The sequence below is a fragment of the Falco rusticolus genome, chromosome 10 (assembly GCF_015220075.1).
Source record: "Falco rusticolus isolate bFalRus1 chromosome 10, bFalRus1.pri, whole genome shotgun sequence".
NCBI lineage: Eukaryota > Metazoa > Chordata > Aves > Falconiformes > Falconidae > Falco > Falco rusticolus.
The window spans coordinates 1,900,117-1,917,871 of NC_051196.1; the positions used below are offsets into that span (position 1 = coordinate 1,900,117).

General features: G+C 56.2%; 1 protein-coding gene across 8 annotated transcripts; it reads left to right on the plus strand.

Annotated features, from left to right (window-relative positions):
• Positions 1-1,280: 1,280 nt before the first annotated feature.
• Positions 1,281-10,127, plus strand: LOC119154909 (cytosolic 5'-nucleotidase 1A-like). Of its 8 annotated transcripts, XM_037402904.1 has the most exons (9): positions 1,284-1,424; positions 3,146-3,593; positions 4,369-4,432; positions 4,527-4,585; positions 5,315-5,482; positions 5,821-5,950; positions 6,492-6,614; positions 7,696-7,874; positions 8,415-10,127. In XM_037402904.1, the coding sequence occupies exons 4-9, from the start codon at positions 4,541-4,543 to the stop codon at positions 8,715-8,717; spliced, it is 948 nt and encodes a 315-aa protein (XP_037258801.1). In that variant the 5' UTR covers positions 1,284-1,424; positions 3,146-3,593; positions 4,369-4,432; positions 4,527-4,540; the 3' UTR covers positions 8,718-10,127. The 8 variants fall into 8 exon arrangements, with proteins under 8 accessions (XP_037258807.1, XP_037258801.1, XP_037258804.1 ...); XM_037402907.1 differs by lacking the exon at positions 4,369-4,432; XM_037402906.1 differs by lacking the exon at positions 3,146-3,593.
• Positions 10,128-17,755: the final 7,628 nt, after the last annotated feature.

Consider the following 17,755-nt stretch of genomic DNA (forward strand, 5'->3'; position numbering starts at 1 on the left):
ACCGGACCCGTCCCAGCTCTGCCTGGCCGCCCCAGCACACCAGTCCTGCCAGATTTTCACATGGGCACCAAGGCGCGTCACACTGGGTGCCTGGTCACAGCAGAGGTGCCTGGGCTGCCCCTCCGCCACCTGAAACACAGCCTGCTTGCAAGCACCCTGCTGCTCAGGGAAGCATCATCTCCAGGAGCAGGAGATGCTGCGGGAATGATGCTGCAGCAGACTTCTGAGGTGGAAACACAGATGCCAAAACACTTTTTGCTCTAAACTGGCGGTCCCACAGGATGTACAGGGGAAATGCAGAACGGGGACAGGGGTAAAAAGCAACAGGCCCAATAAAATCAATCATGGAAAGGAGGTTCACATTTGCATGCTAAAAGCTGAGCATATCAGTAGCCTTTTCGACAGGCTGTTTGCTGGAGACAAGCATCTCCGAAGCCAAGCTGCGCAGGACCCTGGCTGCAGCCCACACTTTGGGAGGCAATTTGGTGATGCTGGTGGCAACCTGGTGCCATGCAGGGGGACAGCTGCCCAGCCTCAATGCAGGTGAGCTCCGTCTCTGTTGGCAGGAGCCAGGCTGGGCAGCTGCTGCTCTGGGCCACCTTCCAGCAGTGGAGCAGGGACGTGCCCCAGCTGGGTGAGGGACAAGCCGCAGGATGGCTTCCTCAGTGTCACCCCCTGCCCACCCCCCTAGGTCTCACTCTTGGGCTGAAAGGAGGCGTTGAAATACCCTGGCAGCACGAGCCTTGCAGGGCTGGGTGCCGCAGAGCCCACCTGGAAAAGCAAGATCCCAGCCCAAAACTCACCCCTGCTCGGGGCAGCATGTAAGAGGCAGCTTTCAGAAAAAAAGGGAATGGGGACCCAAAATTACAGTAAAATTGCAAACGTGGTGAGCCCCTGCTGCACCCTGCCATGCTCTGCACCACCTTTCTCCCTGGCCCAGCTCCCTGCGTACGCTGCAAACCACTCTGGAACAGGTACCCCTGTATTTTCAGTCGAAACCACAGCAGTTATGTATTCAAGGGCTGGGAAACGAGGGGGCTACAGGCACACTATATAAATACCCCGGCTGCAAAAATAGACACCGCCGCAGCGCTGGCAGGCAGCGGCTGAGCACGAGCACCAAGGCAGCCTGAGGAGCAGGAGCGGTGCTGAGCCCCTTCCCCAGGGCACGGCCACGGCCAGGCCCGGTGGCCATCACCGCCTGTGCGGCGCCGGCTGGGAAATGCAGCCTGGCCTGGGCACAAGGCCGAGCCGCCCGGCCGCCTACAAATCCCAGCGTGCCGGGGAGCAGGGCTGCACCCCAGCCTGGCTCCTGCCTGCTTCCTGCCTGCGCGGGGCGGGGGAAATATAAACACCGGCATCTCGGGCGGCGTCGGGATGCTGCCGCCGGACAGGCTGCGCCGGGGAGCGGAGGCAGCGCCGGGGTGAGTCTGGGCTTTGCTCTCTAGCGAAATCCGTGTGCGGCGGGGCAGGATCTGCCCCACGGTGCGCAGCTGCAGGCCGACTGCGGGCAGCACAAGCGTCGCCTGACATGCGCTCCTGTGCGCCTGCCATTGCGCGCACCGGGGTGCTCACCGAGGCGTGGGTATGTCCGTGTACGCGTATCTGTACATAAACCGGGGGTATGTCCGTGTACGCGTATCTGTACATAAACCGTGGGTATGTCCGTATATGCGTATCTGTACATAAACCGTGGGTATGTCCGTGTACGCGTATCTGTACATAAACCGTGGGTATGTCTGTATACGCGTATCTGTACATAAACCGTGGGTATGTCCGTGTACGCGTATCTGTACATAAACCGTGGGTATGTCTGTATACGCGTATCTGTACATAAACCGTGGGTATGTCCGTGTATGCGTATCTGTACATAAACCGTGGGTATGTCCGTATATGTGTATCTGTACATAAACCGTGGGTATGTCCGTATACGCGTATCTGTACATAAACCGTGGGTATGTCCGTGTACGCGTATCTGTACATAAACCGTGGGTATGTCCGTGTACGCGTATCTGTACATAAACCGTGGGTATGTCCGTATACGCGTATCTGTACATAAACCGTGGGTATGTCTGTATACGCGTATCTGTACATAAACCGTGGGTATGTCCGTGTACGCGTATCTGTACATAAACCGTGGGTATGTCCGTGTATGCGTATCTGTACATAAACCGTGGGTATGTCCGTATACGCGTATCTGTACATAAACCGTGGGTATGTCCGTGTATGCGTATCTGTACATAAACCGTGGGTATGTCCGTATACGCGTATCTGTACATAAACCGTGGGTATGTCTGTATACGCGTATCTGTACATAAACCGTGGGTATGTCCGTATACGCGTATCTGTACATAAACCGTGGGTATGTCTGTATACGCGTATCTGTACATAAACCGTGGGTATGTCCGTATACGCGTATCTGTACATAAACCGTGGGTATGTCCGTATACGCGTATCTGTACATAAACCGTGGGTATGTCCGTATACGCGTATCTGTACATAAACCGTGGGTATGTCCGTATACGCGTATCTGTACATAAACCGTGGGTATGTCTGTATACGCGTATCTGTACATAAACCGTGGGTATGTCCGTGTACGCGTATCTGTACATAAACCGTGGGTATGTCCGTATACGCGTATCTGTACATAAACCGTGGGTATGTCCGTATACGCGTATCTGTACATAAACCGTGGGTATGTCCGTATACGCGTATCTGTACATAAACCGTGGGTATGTCCGTGTACGCGTATCTGTACATAAACCGTGGGTATGTCCGTATACGCGTATCTGTACATAAACCGTGGGTATGTCCGTATACGCGTATCTGTACATAAACCGTGGGTATGTCTGTATACACGTATCTGTACATAAACCGTGGGTATGTCCGTATACGCGTATCTGTACATAAACCGTGGGTATGTCTGTATACACGTATCTGTACATAAACCGTGGGTATGTCCGTATACGCGTATCTGTACATAAACCGCACTGCCGTTAGTGGAGGCTGGCAGACGGAAGGGAGAAGGCGGGCTCGGTGTGCAGCTCTCAGAAGAACAGAGCAGAAATTAGAGGGGGTGCTTCCCCCCCCCCCCCAGGAAGGGCTGCTCAGCCCCGTTGCTGACTCATCTGATTTTCACTTTCAGAAAGGTGCACGGCTGAAATGCTGTTGGAGGAAAGCTGCTCCCTGCTTGGCTGGGCTGGGGGTGCCAACCTCCCTCCTGCTCTCTGGGAGAAGACCCCTTCCCAGCATGGGGCATGTGTGGAGGAGGCAGAAGGACGCCTAGCATCTCCTGGCTTTCCAAGCATGCCCCGGCAGGGCGGGGGAGCAGCCCTGAGGGCAGGGCTTTCCACCCCAGGGGCAGTCAGGGGCTGCACGTGCGAGCATTGAACCCTCAACGGCAGGGCTCTGGCAGCATTTCCTACCACCCCAGGCGATGCTGTGCAGTCCCTGGAGAATAAAAATGAGTAAAAGAAAACGGAGGCAAAAGAAAAGGCACTATGGAGACCCCGACTCACCCTTTACACTTCATGCTGGCTTCGGTCTATGCCTGCACAGCCCCCCAACTCGGTAGCCAGGTGGGGCATGAACTGGTAAGTGAGGTTTTAAACCCCTTGCCATTCCCAGCACATCTGTGTGGGGCAGTCATCGCTGCCTCTGCCCTCCAGAGAAACCCTGCAGTGTACTTGTAGGAACTGCCGGGTGGCGATAACCCCCACGGGATCCCTCTCAGCAGGAATGGGAATGGCTCCCATCCCACAGGCTGAATCTTAGAAGTCTGCTTTAACACTGACTAGGGCAGAGAAATGAGGGGTACAGCACAGTGGTTACAGAAGCCACAGAACCTAAGTGTACAGAAATAAATGGGATTTATGATTCAGCTGCTGGGCACAGCCAGACCATGCAACACCCTTAAAAGTGCCATCTGCCAGACCTGGGTTAGCACAGCCTGCACAGAGACCTCCAGTGTAGGGGCTAGCTGGCTCACAGGGCTGGGGGGGGGCAGGGCAGCCCCACTGGGGGGGTGTCCCATCTGCACCCACACCCTCGCCACACTTATTCAGGCCTTTTACAGCTGCTAATGAGCTACTCATGCAGCGAACTTGCTTATTTGTGGATACAAGTTCACCATTCAAGCAAAAATAGCAAGAAAGCGGTAAGGATGTGAACTAGAAGCCTACCCACAAGATCTGACCTACTTTGGCTTTTAAAAGACAGACTTACTTTGCTGGGAGAAGAGCTCCACGACTGGTTTCAGCCATTCCCTCCAGAGAAAAATGCTCTTCAGGGAGGAGGGCGGGGGGAATGAATAAAGCAGTGATCTGTGGTTGAAAAATCTCCTTTTCCATCATATTTATTTGGAACTAGAGCAGGATTTCTCAAAGCAGAGCTGTTGTCAACAGAAGCAGGTCCATTTGGGCTGCTCCACTTGGTGGGTAGGATATTCCCTGTCTTTTCCACTCTTCCCCCTCTCTAGATTGGCTGTATTATAATGCAACAGTTTAATTGTATATTTTCTCTTTGAGGCTGAAAATCAAAGATGGCAGACCCTGAAAGCACGGTCATAAACACCGATGTGAAACAGGTAAAAAATTGTTCATTACAAAACATGCACCTTGTATTTCTAAAGGAAATTGTGAAATGCCACCACAGGGGAGGACACACCACAACCTGGAGCTGTGGTGGCCTGAAATGCTTGTGCCTAGGTTTCAGCAGAAGCGGCACATCCCAGGGCTGCTGGGTGCCTGGTCCCAGTGAGGTCCATATGATTGCCACATGGGAAGTGGTTCCAGGGCTGAACCTCCAGTTGCACGGGCAGGATGGGTGCATTTGCTCACATTTGAATTTTGGAGTGGCCAGGGAGAAAGCAGCAGCTTTTGTACATATATAGTGACTTTATTAGACTCTCCAGAACAGACGCAAGCAAAGGGTAAGCCACCAGTATGTGCAGTGAAACCCAGCAGTGCTCAGCTCAGCACAAATAGATAACCACGGCTGTGCTGTGCTCACAAACAGCAAAATTATGAAGCAATCCCCTCTGCTGTGAGCTGTCCTCAGAGTATATGGCACTTACCAGACAGGTTAGGGTTTCACAACAGCCTGCCTCATCCTCGGTGGCCTAAAGATGAGGATTGGGCTTGGTAGCTCGTCTCCAAAGGCCCTCTGGCATCAGGAACCATGACGCATGGGTGATGCCTCCAATGCCCAACCCTACCACCCCAGTCGGTGGAGCCCTGTGCCCCCCTGCGCACCCCACCCCCAACAAACTCCTCCTTTGCTGTGCCCTAACCCCTCTTTCCTCCCTGTCCTGCAGAAAGACCCCAGCAAGGCACTGGTCATTGCGGTGACCACCAGAGCCATCTTCAACCTGGAGGAGGAGCACAGGCTCTACCTGGAGAAGGGCAAGGAGGAGTATGCAAGGCACCAGCAGGCTAACCAGGACAAGCCCCTGCCCCCGGGCACGGCCTTCACCTTCATCCAGGTGAGCCCCATGCCTGGCCAGGGGCACATGCAGACACTGACAGGACAGGGCAAAAGCTCAGAATCAGCTCCCATCACAGGGTGCAGATATGCCTGTCCTGGTCTCATTGCAGGGCATCAAGACCTGTGCTCCTCACCCATCCCATATGTCCACCTCCCCCTTGGTGGAGTATTCTGCTCCCTGCCCTCCTGGCGATGGCTTTTTGCAGGGTGGTTGCTCTGTCTGGCTCTCCGTTACACAGCTGATGGCAGCACAAACCACTAACCCTAACTGTGACAGAGCCCTGGCAAAGCCACGGCAGTCACACCCACCAAGAGAGTCTCACCTTCTCCTCGCAGGCAGTGCAGTACGTGAACAAGATGATCCTGGAGAGCAACCCAGCAGAGGACGAGCTCTTCGACATCCTGGTGCTCTCCAACAACAGCCCAGAGAGCGGTGTGCGCATCATCAACAGCGCCAAGCACTACGGTAAGGGGGTGCCTGCTTCCCCCCCACCCCAACCAGGCTGCAAAGTGGATAAGGCACCACAGTGGAGCATCAGCAAGCGCAGAGCCAGGGGATACGAGGGGAGGGGGTTATTATGGAACCAAGCCCGATTCCTCCCAGTCCCATGCACACCGAGGGTACAGGCTCCTCAGCAAAGCCCAGCTCCCCTCGGCCGTATCCTCCGCACTAGGGGGTCTGGCAGCATTTTGCACAGCCTGGGCATCCTGAGGCAGCTACTAAAGAAAAGAGCTCTTAAAAAAAAATAAATAAATTCCAGAGTGCTGTCAGGAAGGCTCATTTAAGGGAGGGATGAAGGAATATTTAACTGCACTCTGCAGTTTCGTAGGAGCACCAGGGCAAGATGATGCAGCAAAAACATGGGCAGGCTCCTCACACAGCACTGGGGAATGGATTGCCCCGAGCTCTTCAGCAAAACATGCTGAGACCCAGGGAGGGGAGGTGGGAGGGCTGCGAGGTGGATTTTGCCCCGTAACAGACTTTGCTCACATCCCCTGACCCGAAGGACTGGAGATCTCCAAGTTCTGTTTCGTCAGCGACAAGGACTCCACACGGTACCTGAAGTCCCACGGGGTCAAGCTCTTCCTCTCAGCTGACAGGGCAGATGTCTGCAATGCCCTCCGCAGAGGTGCGTTCTCCCCTCCATCCCACGTCCCCAAACCCACCACGCTTTCCCCAAGCAGCTCAGTACCAAGAGGCAATGCCAGAGCTCTCACAGGGGCAAGGGGGTGAATGGCACACTGAGTACCAGTATACCTCTGACCAGTTCAATCTCCTCTTTGTCCCCACAGCAGCCTGCAAACACACCAGGGTTTCCCAGATGCCTTCACAAGTCACCAAGTACTTCATGCATAATTCTGGCCATGACTCTGCCATGGGCTGATCATTCCCTGGCTGACATTTCAGCCTTTCTCACCAGAGATGCTGCCCATGGCTACTCCCTGCATCGGTGTGAGTGCACGGACAATTCCCGGGGTTTTGCGTGGATGCCACAGAAATTTGCTTTCCTGGTAGATGCTGTTACTGTGTGTTCAGTGATAGATGCAAGCACATGCTTGATCTGGATCAGAAGGAGTGCATTCTCCCCAACAGCTCTAATAGGTTTAATTGCCTCCTTATTAATTTGTTTGGGTATGAGCACATCAGCTGGCCAAAGGCCTTCAAAGTTGGGAGGAAGCCATCGGCAGCCGGGGCTGTCCTTTGCTGCACAGCACATTCCTGGAGCCTCCTTGAAGAGCATCATTGCTCTGACAAGTGTCTCTCACCCGGGGACCTGGGTCTGCAGATGAGGGTGGGCAGAGAGCAGCTTGTAGGAAAAGACCTGTAATTAAGCCAATTACCCAATCGAGCAGAGGTGCCAGTCCCTATTACTCACCACACGGAGTGCTAAATCTGGGCATTAGAACCTGGCATGGCAGGGTGAGCAAGCACCAGGAGGAGGGCTGCTCGTGCCTACACAACCACCCCTCATCTCCTAGCAGACCTCAGTATCCCTCCAGACATCAATCTCTGATCAGCAGCACTTTCTTGTCCACTTCCATGGGTGGATAACACAGCCCTAGAAAAGCTGAGATGACCCCCTAGAAAGCCCCTTGGCTTGGAGACCCCAACATTGTGGGATGGGGCCACAGCAGATGCATGAGGAGGCGCTGGCCGTGCACCAGCTGCTGGCAAGGTGTCCCTCCAGAGCCCCACTTGCTGTCTCACAGGGGTCTCGGCAGCACTCGTCTTCCAGCAGGAGGTACAGACCCCCAGCAACCCGCTCCGCGTGGTGTTCGACGGGGATGCCGTGCTCTTCTCTGATGAGACGGACCAGGTCTTCCAGGAACAGGGGCTGGAGAGGGCGGTGGAGTACGAGCGGGCAATGGAGGCTGTGCCCATGGGAGAGGTGAGCAAGCCACCTTGCTGTAGTGGGCCCCCACCACCTCTGCACCCACCATGAGCATCTCTCCCACTATGGCTTTGCCATGAGTAGCCAAAAAAAGCACAAATCCTCGCAGGTTCCCTTTGCAACCACCACTCAGTCCCTGGCATGAGCCTGACCTGGGGACCCACTGGAGACAGATCTGGCCTGGTAACTCCTATAAGGGAGCCTCAGCTCCCAACCACCCAGGGCTGCGGTTACCCCCAACACCACCTTTCATAGGCTGGGACCTCTTGCTGTATGAGTCCCCGCAGGACTGCTGCTTGCTGGGATGTACCTTCCTGGTCATTTTGGGGTTAGGATGAGCACCACAATGCTCAGCTTCCTCCCAAGGACCCCAGTGCACAGCACCAGTCCCAGCATTGCCCAGTCCTGCACCCCACAGGCATTCCTGTGCTCTGCAGAGCCCTGAGAAACCCTGCAAGAGGAACAAGTGGCTTGTACAGGCAGAATAGATGTCTCCTTACTTCCCACCCCCTCCCAAGTGTCTTCCCATGCTTCCAGGGGCCCCTGAAGGCTTTTGCCATGCACCTTGGGAAGATGCGCAAGAAGTTCAGCCAGGAAAAATCCCCCATACGCACCTACCTGGTGACCGCCCGCAGTGGCCGGGACATGGGCATCCGAGCCATCAAGACACTCCGGGAATGGGGTCTGGCCATCGACGAGGCTTTCTTCATGGACGGGGCTCCCAAGGGCCCCATCCTCGCCCAGATCCAACCTCACATTTTCTTTGACGACAGGCTTTACAACATCCAGGGGGCTCAAAATGTGGGTGTACCCTCTGCCTGGGTCCCCTCCTGCTGCTGATGGGAGGGAGGACTGCTGGCCTGCAGCCCAGGGGACTGGGCCAGCTGAAGGTGGAGAGGGAAGGATTTCCTAACCTACAGTGAGCAAACCTCAGGGAAAGGGGGTAAAAGCATTGCAGGAGAGCACTGACCACCAGGCAAGACTTGATGCTCATTTCTGCTCCCAATACAACGTCTTTTAGGTCATAGAGTAAAGCCAAGATGCAACTGCTCCACGAAGGAAGGACACCTCTGCTGTGACACTGAGGACTACCACCTACCTGCCCCATAGGACCTGGGGGCATTTCTCTCCTGCAAAGAAATAAACGAAGCTATTGCCCCACACATGAGCTAAAGGGAGCGTGAAACTGAGCTTTGAATAAAAACACTAGCTTTGGCTGTGCTCAGGCAGCACCTGAGATTTAGTCTCAGGACCTCTGCCCAAAGGAAGCCCTCAAGTCCCTGCCTCATCAGACACACTCAGCTTTGGTTTCCCGAGGAGGATGCTAGTAAATCCTTCAGGCAGCTCCAGCCAAACTCAGCAGAGGAAGAAAGACTTCAAAGCTGTAAAGGACCTGCAAACATTCTGGAAATGGGTGACCAGGTTGAAGAAAGCAAGGCCAAGCTGTTCACCTTACAGAAGGGATTCTAGCACAAGCCACCTTTCCTCAGGCATACAGGCTGCTCACAGCACTCTTTGGAGACCCAGACCTGTATGCAGGACACTTGGCTGCTGGAGCTGGACCAGCTCTGAGGTCCCTGCAGGAGGCAGCGCTGTCACAGAGCTCCAGTGTCCCACCAGGAGAGGGCACTGGAGACGGGCAGCCTCCAGCACAAGCCACGCAGGGACCAGAGCCACAGACCAGTGCAGCGGGAGGCAGGGCAGGGCTGCGTGCCCTGAGCTTAAATGGGTCTCCAGGGCTGTGGGTGGAGCGTGGGGGTGGGGGTCCCAGGTGGGGGTCCCAGGTGCAGCTGCTCAGGGCAGCTGGGTCCGTTGAGGGGTGCTCAGAACCCTGCCTGGCACCAAGCCAGCCCACGTGCGGGGGGGGGATGCCTCTCCTCTGGCGATTTGGACTCTGCTTTTCATTTGCCCCGGGAGCAAGCGGCCCCCCAAGGTTCACTGGCAGGTTCCTTTCCCCAGGGCTGGATGTGAGTGGCCGACACTAGAGACCACTGTGCTGCCCAGGGACCCAGCACCCCGAATCCTGGGGAGCTCCCCAGAACAGCCTCGCAAAGAAACAGAGACTGGCTGCTCAGGGCAGTGCCTGCTGCATGGCAGCGGGATTATGGATGGAGGAGACAAAGGCGATGGTGGCTTAGTTTTTTAATCTCAGTGTAATCAGAAAGTAAATTTTTTAAAGGCTTCGCAAGCATCAATCTCACCAATGCTTTTTCCCCCCCAATAAATAAATAAACAAGCATCCCTGTGTGAGCACTTGTCCATCGCACCTGTGTTCAGCAGTGTGGGAGGAGGGCTGCGATAACTCGGTGCTCCTTTATGGACACTCAGTTCTTTTGTCTTACACATGTACATCAAGATAGGTTCAATACACAATAAACATTTGGATTTGGCCCCTGAACATCTTCTTGCATCCATGTCCCCAAGCCCACTCCCACTATCTGGGGCCTGGGGACTCTGCACCTCTCGCCCTAGCAAGGGGAGATGCTGGCCTTGATGTGCCACCAGCACAGGTCCCATCCCTGCCACCACAGCCACCGTGCGGGTTTGAACTCAGGGCTGCCAGGGCAGGGCAGGGTTGCAGGCGTGCAGGGCTTTGGTAGCAAGCCACCTCCAAAGATGCTAAGCCAGGCAAGATCTTGGCACTGGCAGTCTGGCCCCCAGGCCTTTTACTCAGTTCAGATGCTGAAATTAGAAGTTTCAAGGTAGTGACATCAACATCATCAGCCACTCATCATTTGCTAATATTGATAAGCACCCATCAACCTCTGTCACCGAGCAAACATTAATTACAGGATGCTCAAAACATGCCTGGTAACCAGGTACAGATGTTTGTCCCACATTTACGCAGGTCGGATACCACTGGGCTCGGTACGGGGATCCAAGCACCCATCTCCAGCCCCACTCACTGTGTACGACCAGCTGCTTCGGTGGCAGCCGGCCGTGGGAACACAGACCCAGTGGTGGTGGTGGTGGTGATGGTCCTGGACATCGTCCACCACTGACCCACTGCCTTTGCCGTTGCCTGGACAGCACTGGCAGGAGGTTGGTCAGTGCCTTGGGCAAGGGGGAATTGGCTGAGTCAATGGTGGTGGGGACAGGCCCACGTGAGCCATCACAGGGTGCAAGCTGCTGAGGCAGGGGAAAGGCGCCACGTGCCTTCCTCCAGCACTGTCAGCACAGCGGGGGATGACAGGGCAAAACATGTCCAAAATGAGAAAAAAGGAAGGAAACTCAGGGTTTGTAGGGTTGCAACATATGGGGCCAAGTGCAACATATGGGGCTAAGTGCAGCTGCTTCAGGCCACAGCTCAAACATGTAGCATCAAAACTGCCCTTTATTACCCTGCTCCAAAGATGTGGCATCAGAAACTGCCCTTTTCTGCCCTGCTTTGAAGATGGAGCATCAAAATCACCCTCCAGGGCAAGGACTGCTAGTTCACCGCCTGCTGCAAGGGTAAATTGTCATTTCTGTCTTAGAGGCATCTGTAATAAGTTCATTAATGCTTGGGATGCTCCTCAGGTCTTGGCATTCTGAGGCATTTTAATCTCCCTTCTTCAAAGGGTTGCAGCTGCTGGGGCTGGCCGTGGGATGCTTCTCCAATATCCATCTCAGGTTTTGGGGGCCAGGGCAAGGCAGGAGCAGGTCACACCACAGGGACAGGATCCCTTTGAGCCCTGCTGGGTTTCACCCCTTTCCACTGCCGTGCAAAGGAGTGCAAAGGGGGCTCCGAGGACCTGCACTTGAATCTGACCATTGTTTTCCAGAAACCCCTTGACAGAGGCTGCTGGAAAGCAACCAGCCAAAGCCAAAGCCAAGCAACCCACGCCAGCCAAAGCTGCCTGGTGTCAGGGGCTCCCCCAGCACTGACCCACGGCTTTCTGGGCCACCCCAGGACCCCCTCCCAGTGCAGGGAGGGAAGCAGGCAATGCCCTGCTCTGCCCAGCCGCAGGCCGGCCGGCTGCCTCCTCCACCGAGCCCAGCCCTGCAGCGGTGCCGAACAAACAACCCTTGTTTGGGGGGGTGCGCGTGACCCCAGGGATCGGAGGCTGCAGCCAACTGGCCCCAAGGAGTTTGCAGGAGACCTTTGCCCAGGAGCTGCCCTTAATCCCCCACTCACTGCACCAGTCAGTTCAGGGTTGCAATGCGAAAAAGAAAAACTTAGCGCTATGAGAGAGAAAGGATTTTTTTCTGAAATGGTGGCACTGCAGGGAGGGGAGATTGGCAGGTGTTTAGCTGCTAACAGACATCTGCATTGGCAGTGTCCGAGCAGTTCTCAGCTTTATTGACTCCTGGCTGCAGCGGGAGAGGATGCTGGAGGCTGCAGGACCCAGGCACAGCTGCGGTGTCCACCAGGGATGCTCCCACACCTCCCTCTACCCACAGCCTACAAGCACCTGCAGCTGCGAGCACAGTGAAGCATCTTCACATTTCTGACCATAACCCTTACCCTAAGCCACCCTGGTGGCAGAGCTCCTTCAGAAACACTCAGGGGTTCGCAGCCAGACAGGCTCAGATGCCAAGTCCCACGCTGCAAATAATCATTAACAGGGTGGTTTGCGTGCGGGAGCTCAGAGAGAGGGTGTGCAAAGCCGCAGGTTTTGTTTGCCAAGGTGCTTAAATGTGGGTTCAAGATCTTAACCCCAGTCAGGCACGTTGGAAAATGCTGGCTGCAGCATCAAGTGAAGCTGGAGCTTAGGAGAAAGGCAACAATAAATAGGTAGGAATTAAGAGATTTCCTGGCCTATTCACACTGCAGCAACCGCCCTAGGAGGTTGTGACAGATCTCCAGTGGAAGCTGGATGGTTGTTCCCTCTCCAAGGAAACACATTGCAATTTTAAGCCAATCCTTGGGTTGCCGTGGGGTGTTGAGCCTTGTCTTCCTGAGCCCACCCTCCTCCCAGAACTAGAAGGCTCAATTGCTTTGGTGCTTTGTCACATGGATGATATATGATTGCATAAATGATGGCCTTCTTGTGGAAGCTTCAGCTGGAAATGAAAGGAAATAATTAAGTGGCATCTAGTGCTGGCAGAGAAAATGGACAGGTGTGGCCAGAGGCACATCTCTGCATTGTGCATGGAAATCCCACCGGTGAGCCGATAACCCCCTGCCCCAAGCAGGGCTCACATGGCCCCTGGGACCGCAGCAGGGATTGCTCAAGGCAGGCAACAAGGTGAGTCGGGTCCCGGTGCTCCCCATCACATCCTGGCGTGGGAGGTGATGACTCGATGCCATCGCTGCCACTTACCATCCCATCCCGTCAGCCGCCGGTCACGCTGCCTGCTGCCAGCGCCTGCTGGGGTTGTTGTTGCCCATCCCCAGCAATTTCAGCCTGCTGCAAAATAACTCAGGTGAGGCAAACACCACGAGATCCCTGCCCTGAGGAGCAGACAGGGCCGGCAACCAGGGTGAGGCAGGTCCCTCCTCCCCGCAGTGGGTACCAGGTGTGTCCCCAGCCGCGGGGGAGGACGGGATGGGGGATGCGGAAGGATGTCCAACGCTGAGTGGGGTCAGGCACGGACGGGTGGCATGGGAGTGGCAGGGATTTGAGCAGGGCCACGGAGTACGTGGGACATGGGGATGGGCGATGCTGAGTTTGGCAGCAGCCCAGCAAAGCAGGACAGTGTACAAGTAAATCCCAGTGAAGACACCAGGGCAGTTCACAGGCTTGAAGACCATCAACATTTTGCTGCACAAAGTCTTTTTTCTTTTTTAAATATCATGGGGAAAAGCTGGAAGAGCAGGATTTGATGGACAAGGTCCACCGGGGTGGAAGCACCCTGTGCTTAAAGGCTGCTGCAAATGGCCCTGATGAGGATGGAGCCACGCTCAGGGCTCCTGCCCGTTGTGACACGCAGCCACGCCACCCAGCCACCAGTCAGCCACACTCGCCCGCCACCAAGATCAGGGTTTGCGATGTGAGAAGACACCAAGGGAACAATTGCCACCCAGCCTAAGCCTTTTGCAACTCCACTTAGTGTCTCCCCAAGGTCACTGCAGTCCATGCTGACAGCCAAAAAATGTTTAAGCAGGCTGCTGGCCAGCTCTGCCTCCAAACCAGCCTCAGCCAGCTCCGATGGACCAGGGACTGCTACTGCCCGTGATGCCCAGGACATCTCCCCCAGTGCCTGCAGCGCTGGGACGTGGTGGCCAGTGCCTATATCCGTCCCTTTGCCGTGCTCAGTGCAGCCCCTCCCCTGCTCCCAAGTTTCCCACCGTCTGGAGCTGCTGCTAAAGCACCTTCAAGTTTTCTTTTGCAGGTGTCGCCCAGAAAAAGGGTGTAATCTGGGATGTGCCCGTGCTGCTGGAAAATGCACCCTCACCTGTGAATTGTACGTCGGTTTAGGAAACGGCATTGGGAGTGGTCGAGGTCCTGGCACTGCGCCGGGAAAAAGTTACCGCCGCTTCCCTCGGGGGCTCAGAGCTGGTGAATCAGGCTCCGCTAATTAGCTGCATCCAGCAGCTTCACACCAGCACCGGGACCTTAAGTTGGAGTCAGGATGTTTGCAACCAGACCTGCCTGGGCTTGTGTGCCTGTAGGCTCTGCTCAGCTCAGACCAAGGAATATTTTTCTTTTGTCCTTTAGAAATGAGCTGCAAAATCTCGACCACTTTTTCCTGAATTTGAAGAGATGGTTGTCCTCTAGAAATCCCAGCTGCAGCTTTGCATTTGACGCCTCTTGGCCAAAAAATAATCAGCATTTCTGAACTGAAGCTTTTCAGGCCCTTTAGTTCATTGCAGTTCAGGGCATTGGCTACCACCGTGATAGATAATTTTTTAAAAAAATCATCGAGGAAAAGGCAAAGGTAAATGCATGGCCATGTGTAAGGAGAAAGAGACCACTGTAGCATCCCTGCCCAAGTGCTGCCAGGCTGCAGATGGGGATGCTGCTAGAGCCCTGTAAAAAAATAGAGCCTGAAACTAAGCAGCATCAGGTCCTTGACTGTGCAGCAAGGGGCAGGTGGAACACGCCAGCAACATCCACGGAGGGGACCCCAGTCTCTTAGGGCTGGGGCTGGGATGCTCCTCCCTGTGGGAGCCACTGGGACTGAGTCATTCGACCCTTGGGAATCCTCTCTGGCAAGGATCGAGGTTGCGAAAAGTATGGCCCGATCCCAGGGGTGCGTCACCCCACGCCCACGGCTGTGGCCGCCGGGGACCAGCGCTCCAGCTCACCCCCCGGCAGCTGAGGGGACGCAGGGGGCTGAGGAGACAGACCAGCAAGGAAAGGGGTTCATCCACTGCGCCAAAAATAGGAGTGAGGGGGGACAGGTCCCTCGTACATCTCTTGTACATGTCTGCCTGCTCCAGATGCCTCAGCCGCAGTGCTCCAGGTCTTGCTCTGCAAAAAAGGAAAAATGTGTAAAAAGCCCTGAGCCCAGGCTCATGCCAGCCTATCTTTTGGAGATAACACAATGCAACTCTCACGGTCCCAGCCTATAAATACCAAGATGTGCTCCCAGCTCCTGGTTAAACATCCCCACTGCGCCTCTCAGGGCCTTGATATCAGGGCAAACATCCCACAGAGGTGCTGAGGGAGCCCGAACACAGAAATCCTGGCTCCGTGCTGGGCCCACTGGTCCCCCAGTGCTCAGGCACAGCGGTGTCACCTCTGAGACCAATGGTGCCAAGGGCTGGAGCCAAATTAAACACTCTGGAGATAAATCCCCTAGTCCATTCCCACCCTGCGGGCACCCAGGAGAGGACCAGTATCATAACATTCCCTGACACAGCCCCATCCTCCCTTTTTCCCAACAAACCATTGGGAAGCATCTGGGCTGATGGGCACAGTGGACATGTAAGTCACTTAGAGAAGCACGACTAAAAGCAGCAACTCTCTTGCACTGGTATGAGCGCGGCTCGGAATGCAGACACAAGCCCTGCTACCACGAAGCCCAAGCAAAGGCTCGTTCATAACAGCTTTGTGAACAGCAAAGCTTGCCCTTAATCCCTTGGAATTAAATAAAGGGGACGCAGACTGGGTCTGGACTGCTTGACCCTGCTGAAAGACTTTGCTCTGCACTGTGTGATGGTATGGGACAAACACGGCAGACTGGCTGGAGTGGAAATGCTGGTGGGGGAGCTGCTGTAGGTGCCCCCAGGGGTGGGGGGCAAGTTGCCCAGCCGGCTATGGTCTCCCTACCACTTCAAAGAGGAGGGAGGAGGGCTGGCAACTCCCTGGCTCCACCGCGGGCTCCAGGAGAGCCCGAAAGGGTGTAGGGGAGCCCAGGGCTTGGCATCAGGACTACCCTTTTTGTCTGCAAAGCACATATGCAAAGGCGTTTAGAGACCTGGGGGAGGGTGGGTTTGCTTGGGTGGGACTGGTTGGGTTAGTTTATGTCTGACCCGCTCCCACCTGGGGGCACTCAGCGCCGGTGGTACCCGGCGGGGCAAGGGGAGGATACCCCTGAGCTGGAGCCTGCAGCAGCAGCAGCAGTGCTAGAGATGCTGGGGACCCACCATGCCTTGGCCTCTGGCCCGAAAAGAGCCACGCGGGGTTTTGCTGAGTCACGCAGCACCGCGGGGTGGGAGGGTGCCGGGTTTTGCTGACTCAGGGTCAGTGGCACTCGCCTTGACCACATGCCCGCAGGGGCAGGAGGAAAGCGGGGGCTGGCCGAAATAACGGGATGCAGCGGACTCAGCCAGCGCCTCCGGCCATCATTCCAGAACACCTCATCCCATCGGGTGCTGCGTACCACAGGGAGACGGCAGGTTTCCCGATACCCTTGGCTTGACCGAGGCATGGCAATTTGGAGAGGTGGTGCAGCCCAGGGCTGCCCCAAACACAGCCGGCACGGCCCGTTGGGGGGGGGTGGCAGGCACAGACCCGGGGCAGGGGGGTACAGCGTGAGGCCACGGGAGGATGGAAGAGGCAGAGGGTGGGGAAGAGGTGGCGTGAGCGAGGCGCCAGCAGCATGACCCAGCAATTTTCTAGAAGTTGCATGAGCAGGAAGGAGGTGGGTGAGGGCCAGGGACCCTGCCACGAAGCCAGGGGTCCCTCACCCCAGCAGTGCCCACCTCGTCCCGGGGCCTGCGGCTCTCCCACCCCGGAGGCTGGGCACAAGCAGGAACACAAAACAAACACCCTCAACCCTCAGGACTTGAAAGGGAAAGTGTCTGCAAATCTGGTTTTATTCGTGTTTTTCCCAGCTGGTCTCGTGGCTCTGTAGGAGCTCGGTCAGGCCCATCGCTCTTTCAGGCCAAACCGGGCAGAGATTAGCCCCATCTGCCGCCTCCCAAGCAGCGGGGTGGCACCTCTGAGCCCTGCCGTGACCCCCCGGTGGTGGCGAAGACCCTGTCCCAGTGCTCCCCCATGATTGCCCTTGCATTTGGGGGGGGGGCACCTCAGCGTCTGCCGGTGGGCCTAGCCCCCCAGGCTCTGCCTGGCACCAGCACCCTCCTTGGTGGCTGTGGGCAGCCCAGTACCACACCATGGTGGCATCTGGGGGGGTGGGGGGGCCACATCTGGCTCAGCACCCCCTTGGCCCCTCCTAAACTATGTCCAGGGAATGCCACCCCCGCAACATAACCCCAGCCCGGAGGAATGAGTCCCAGTCGGGGTGTGTGTGTGTGTGTGTGTGTGTGTGTCACATTGCTGGGGACAAGCATGGGGCTGGGGACTGAGCCCCCTCACTGCCAGGCTGGGGGGGGCTGCGCTCTGCGGTGTCGGGGGGCTGCTGCCTGGGGGTGCCCCCCCACACCTCCCCAGGGAAAGGAGAAAAGCCAGGACACCCGGGAAGCGGCAGCCACGACCCGCGCAGCGCCCCAAAGGCGCTCCGGGCCGCAGCGAAGCGAGCAGGCGCGGCCGGGCGCCTCGTGACGCGCCGGGCGGTGTTTGCTCCCGGTTCCCCGCGGCTGAGTCACGGGCCGCGGCGCCGGG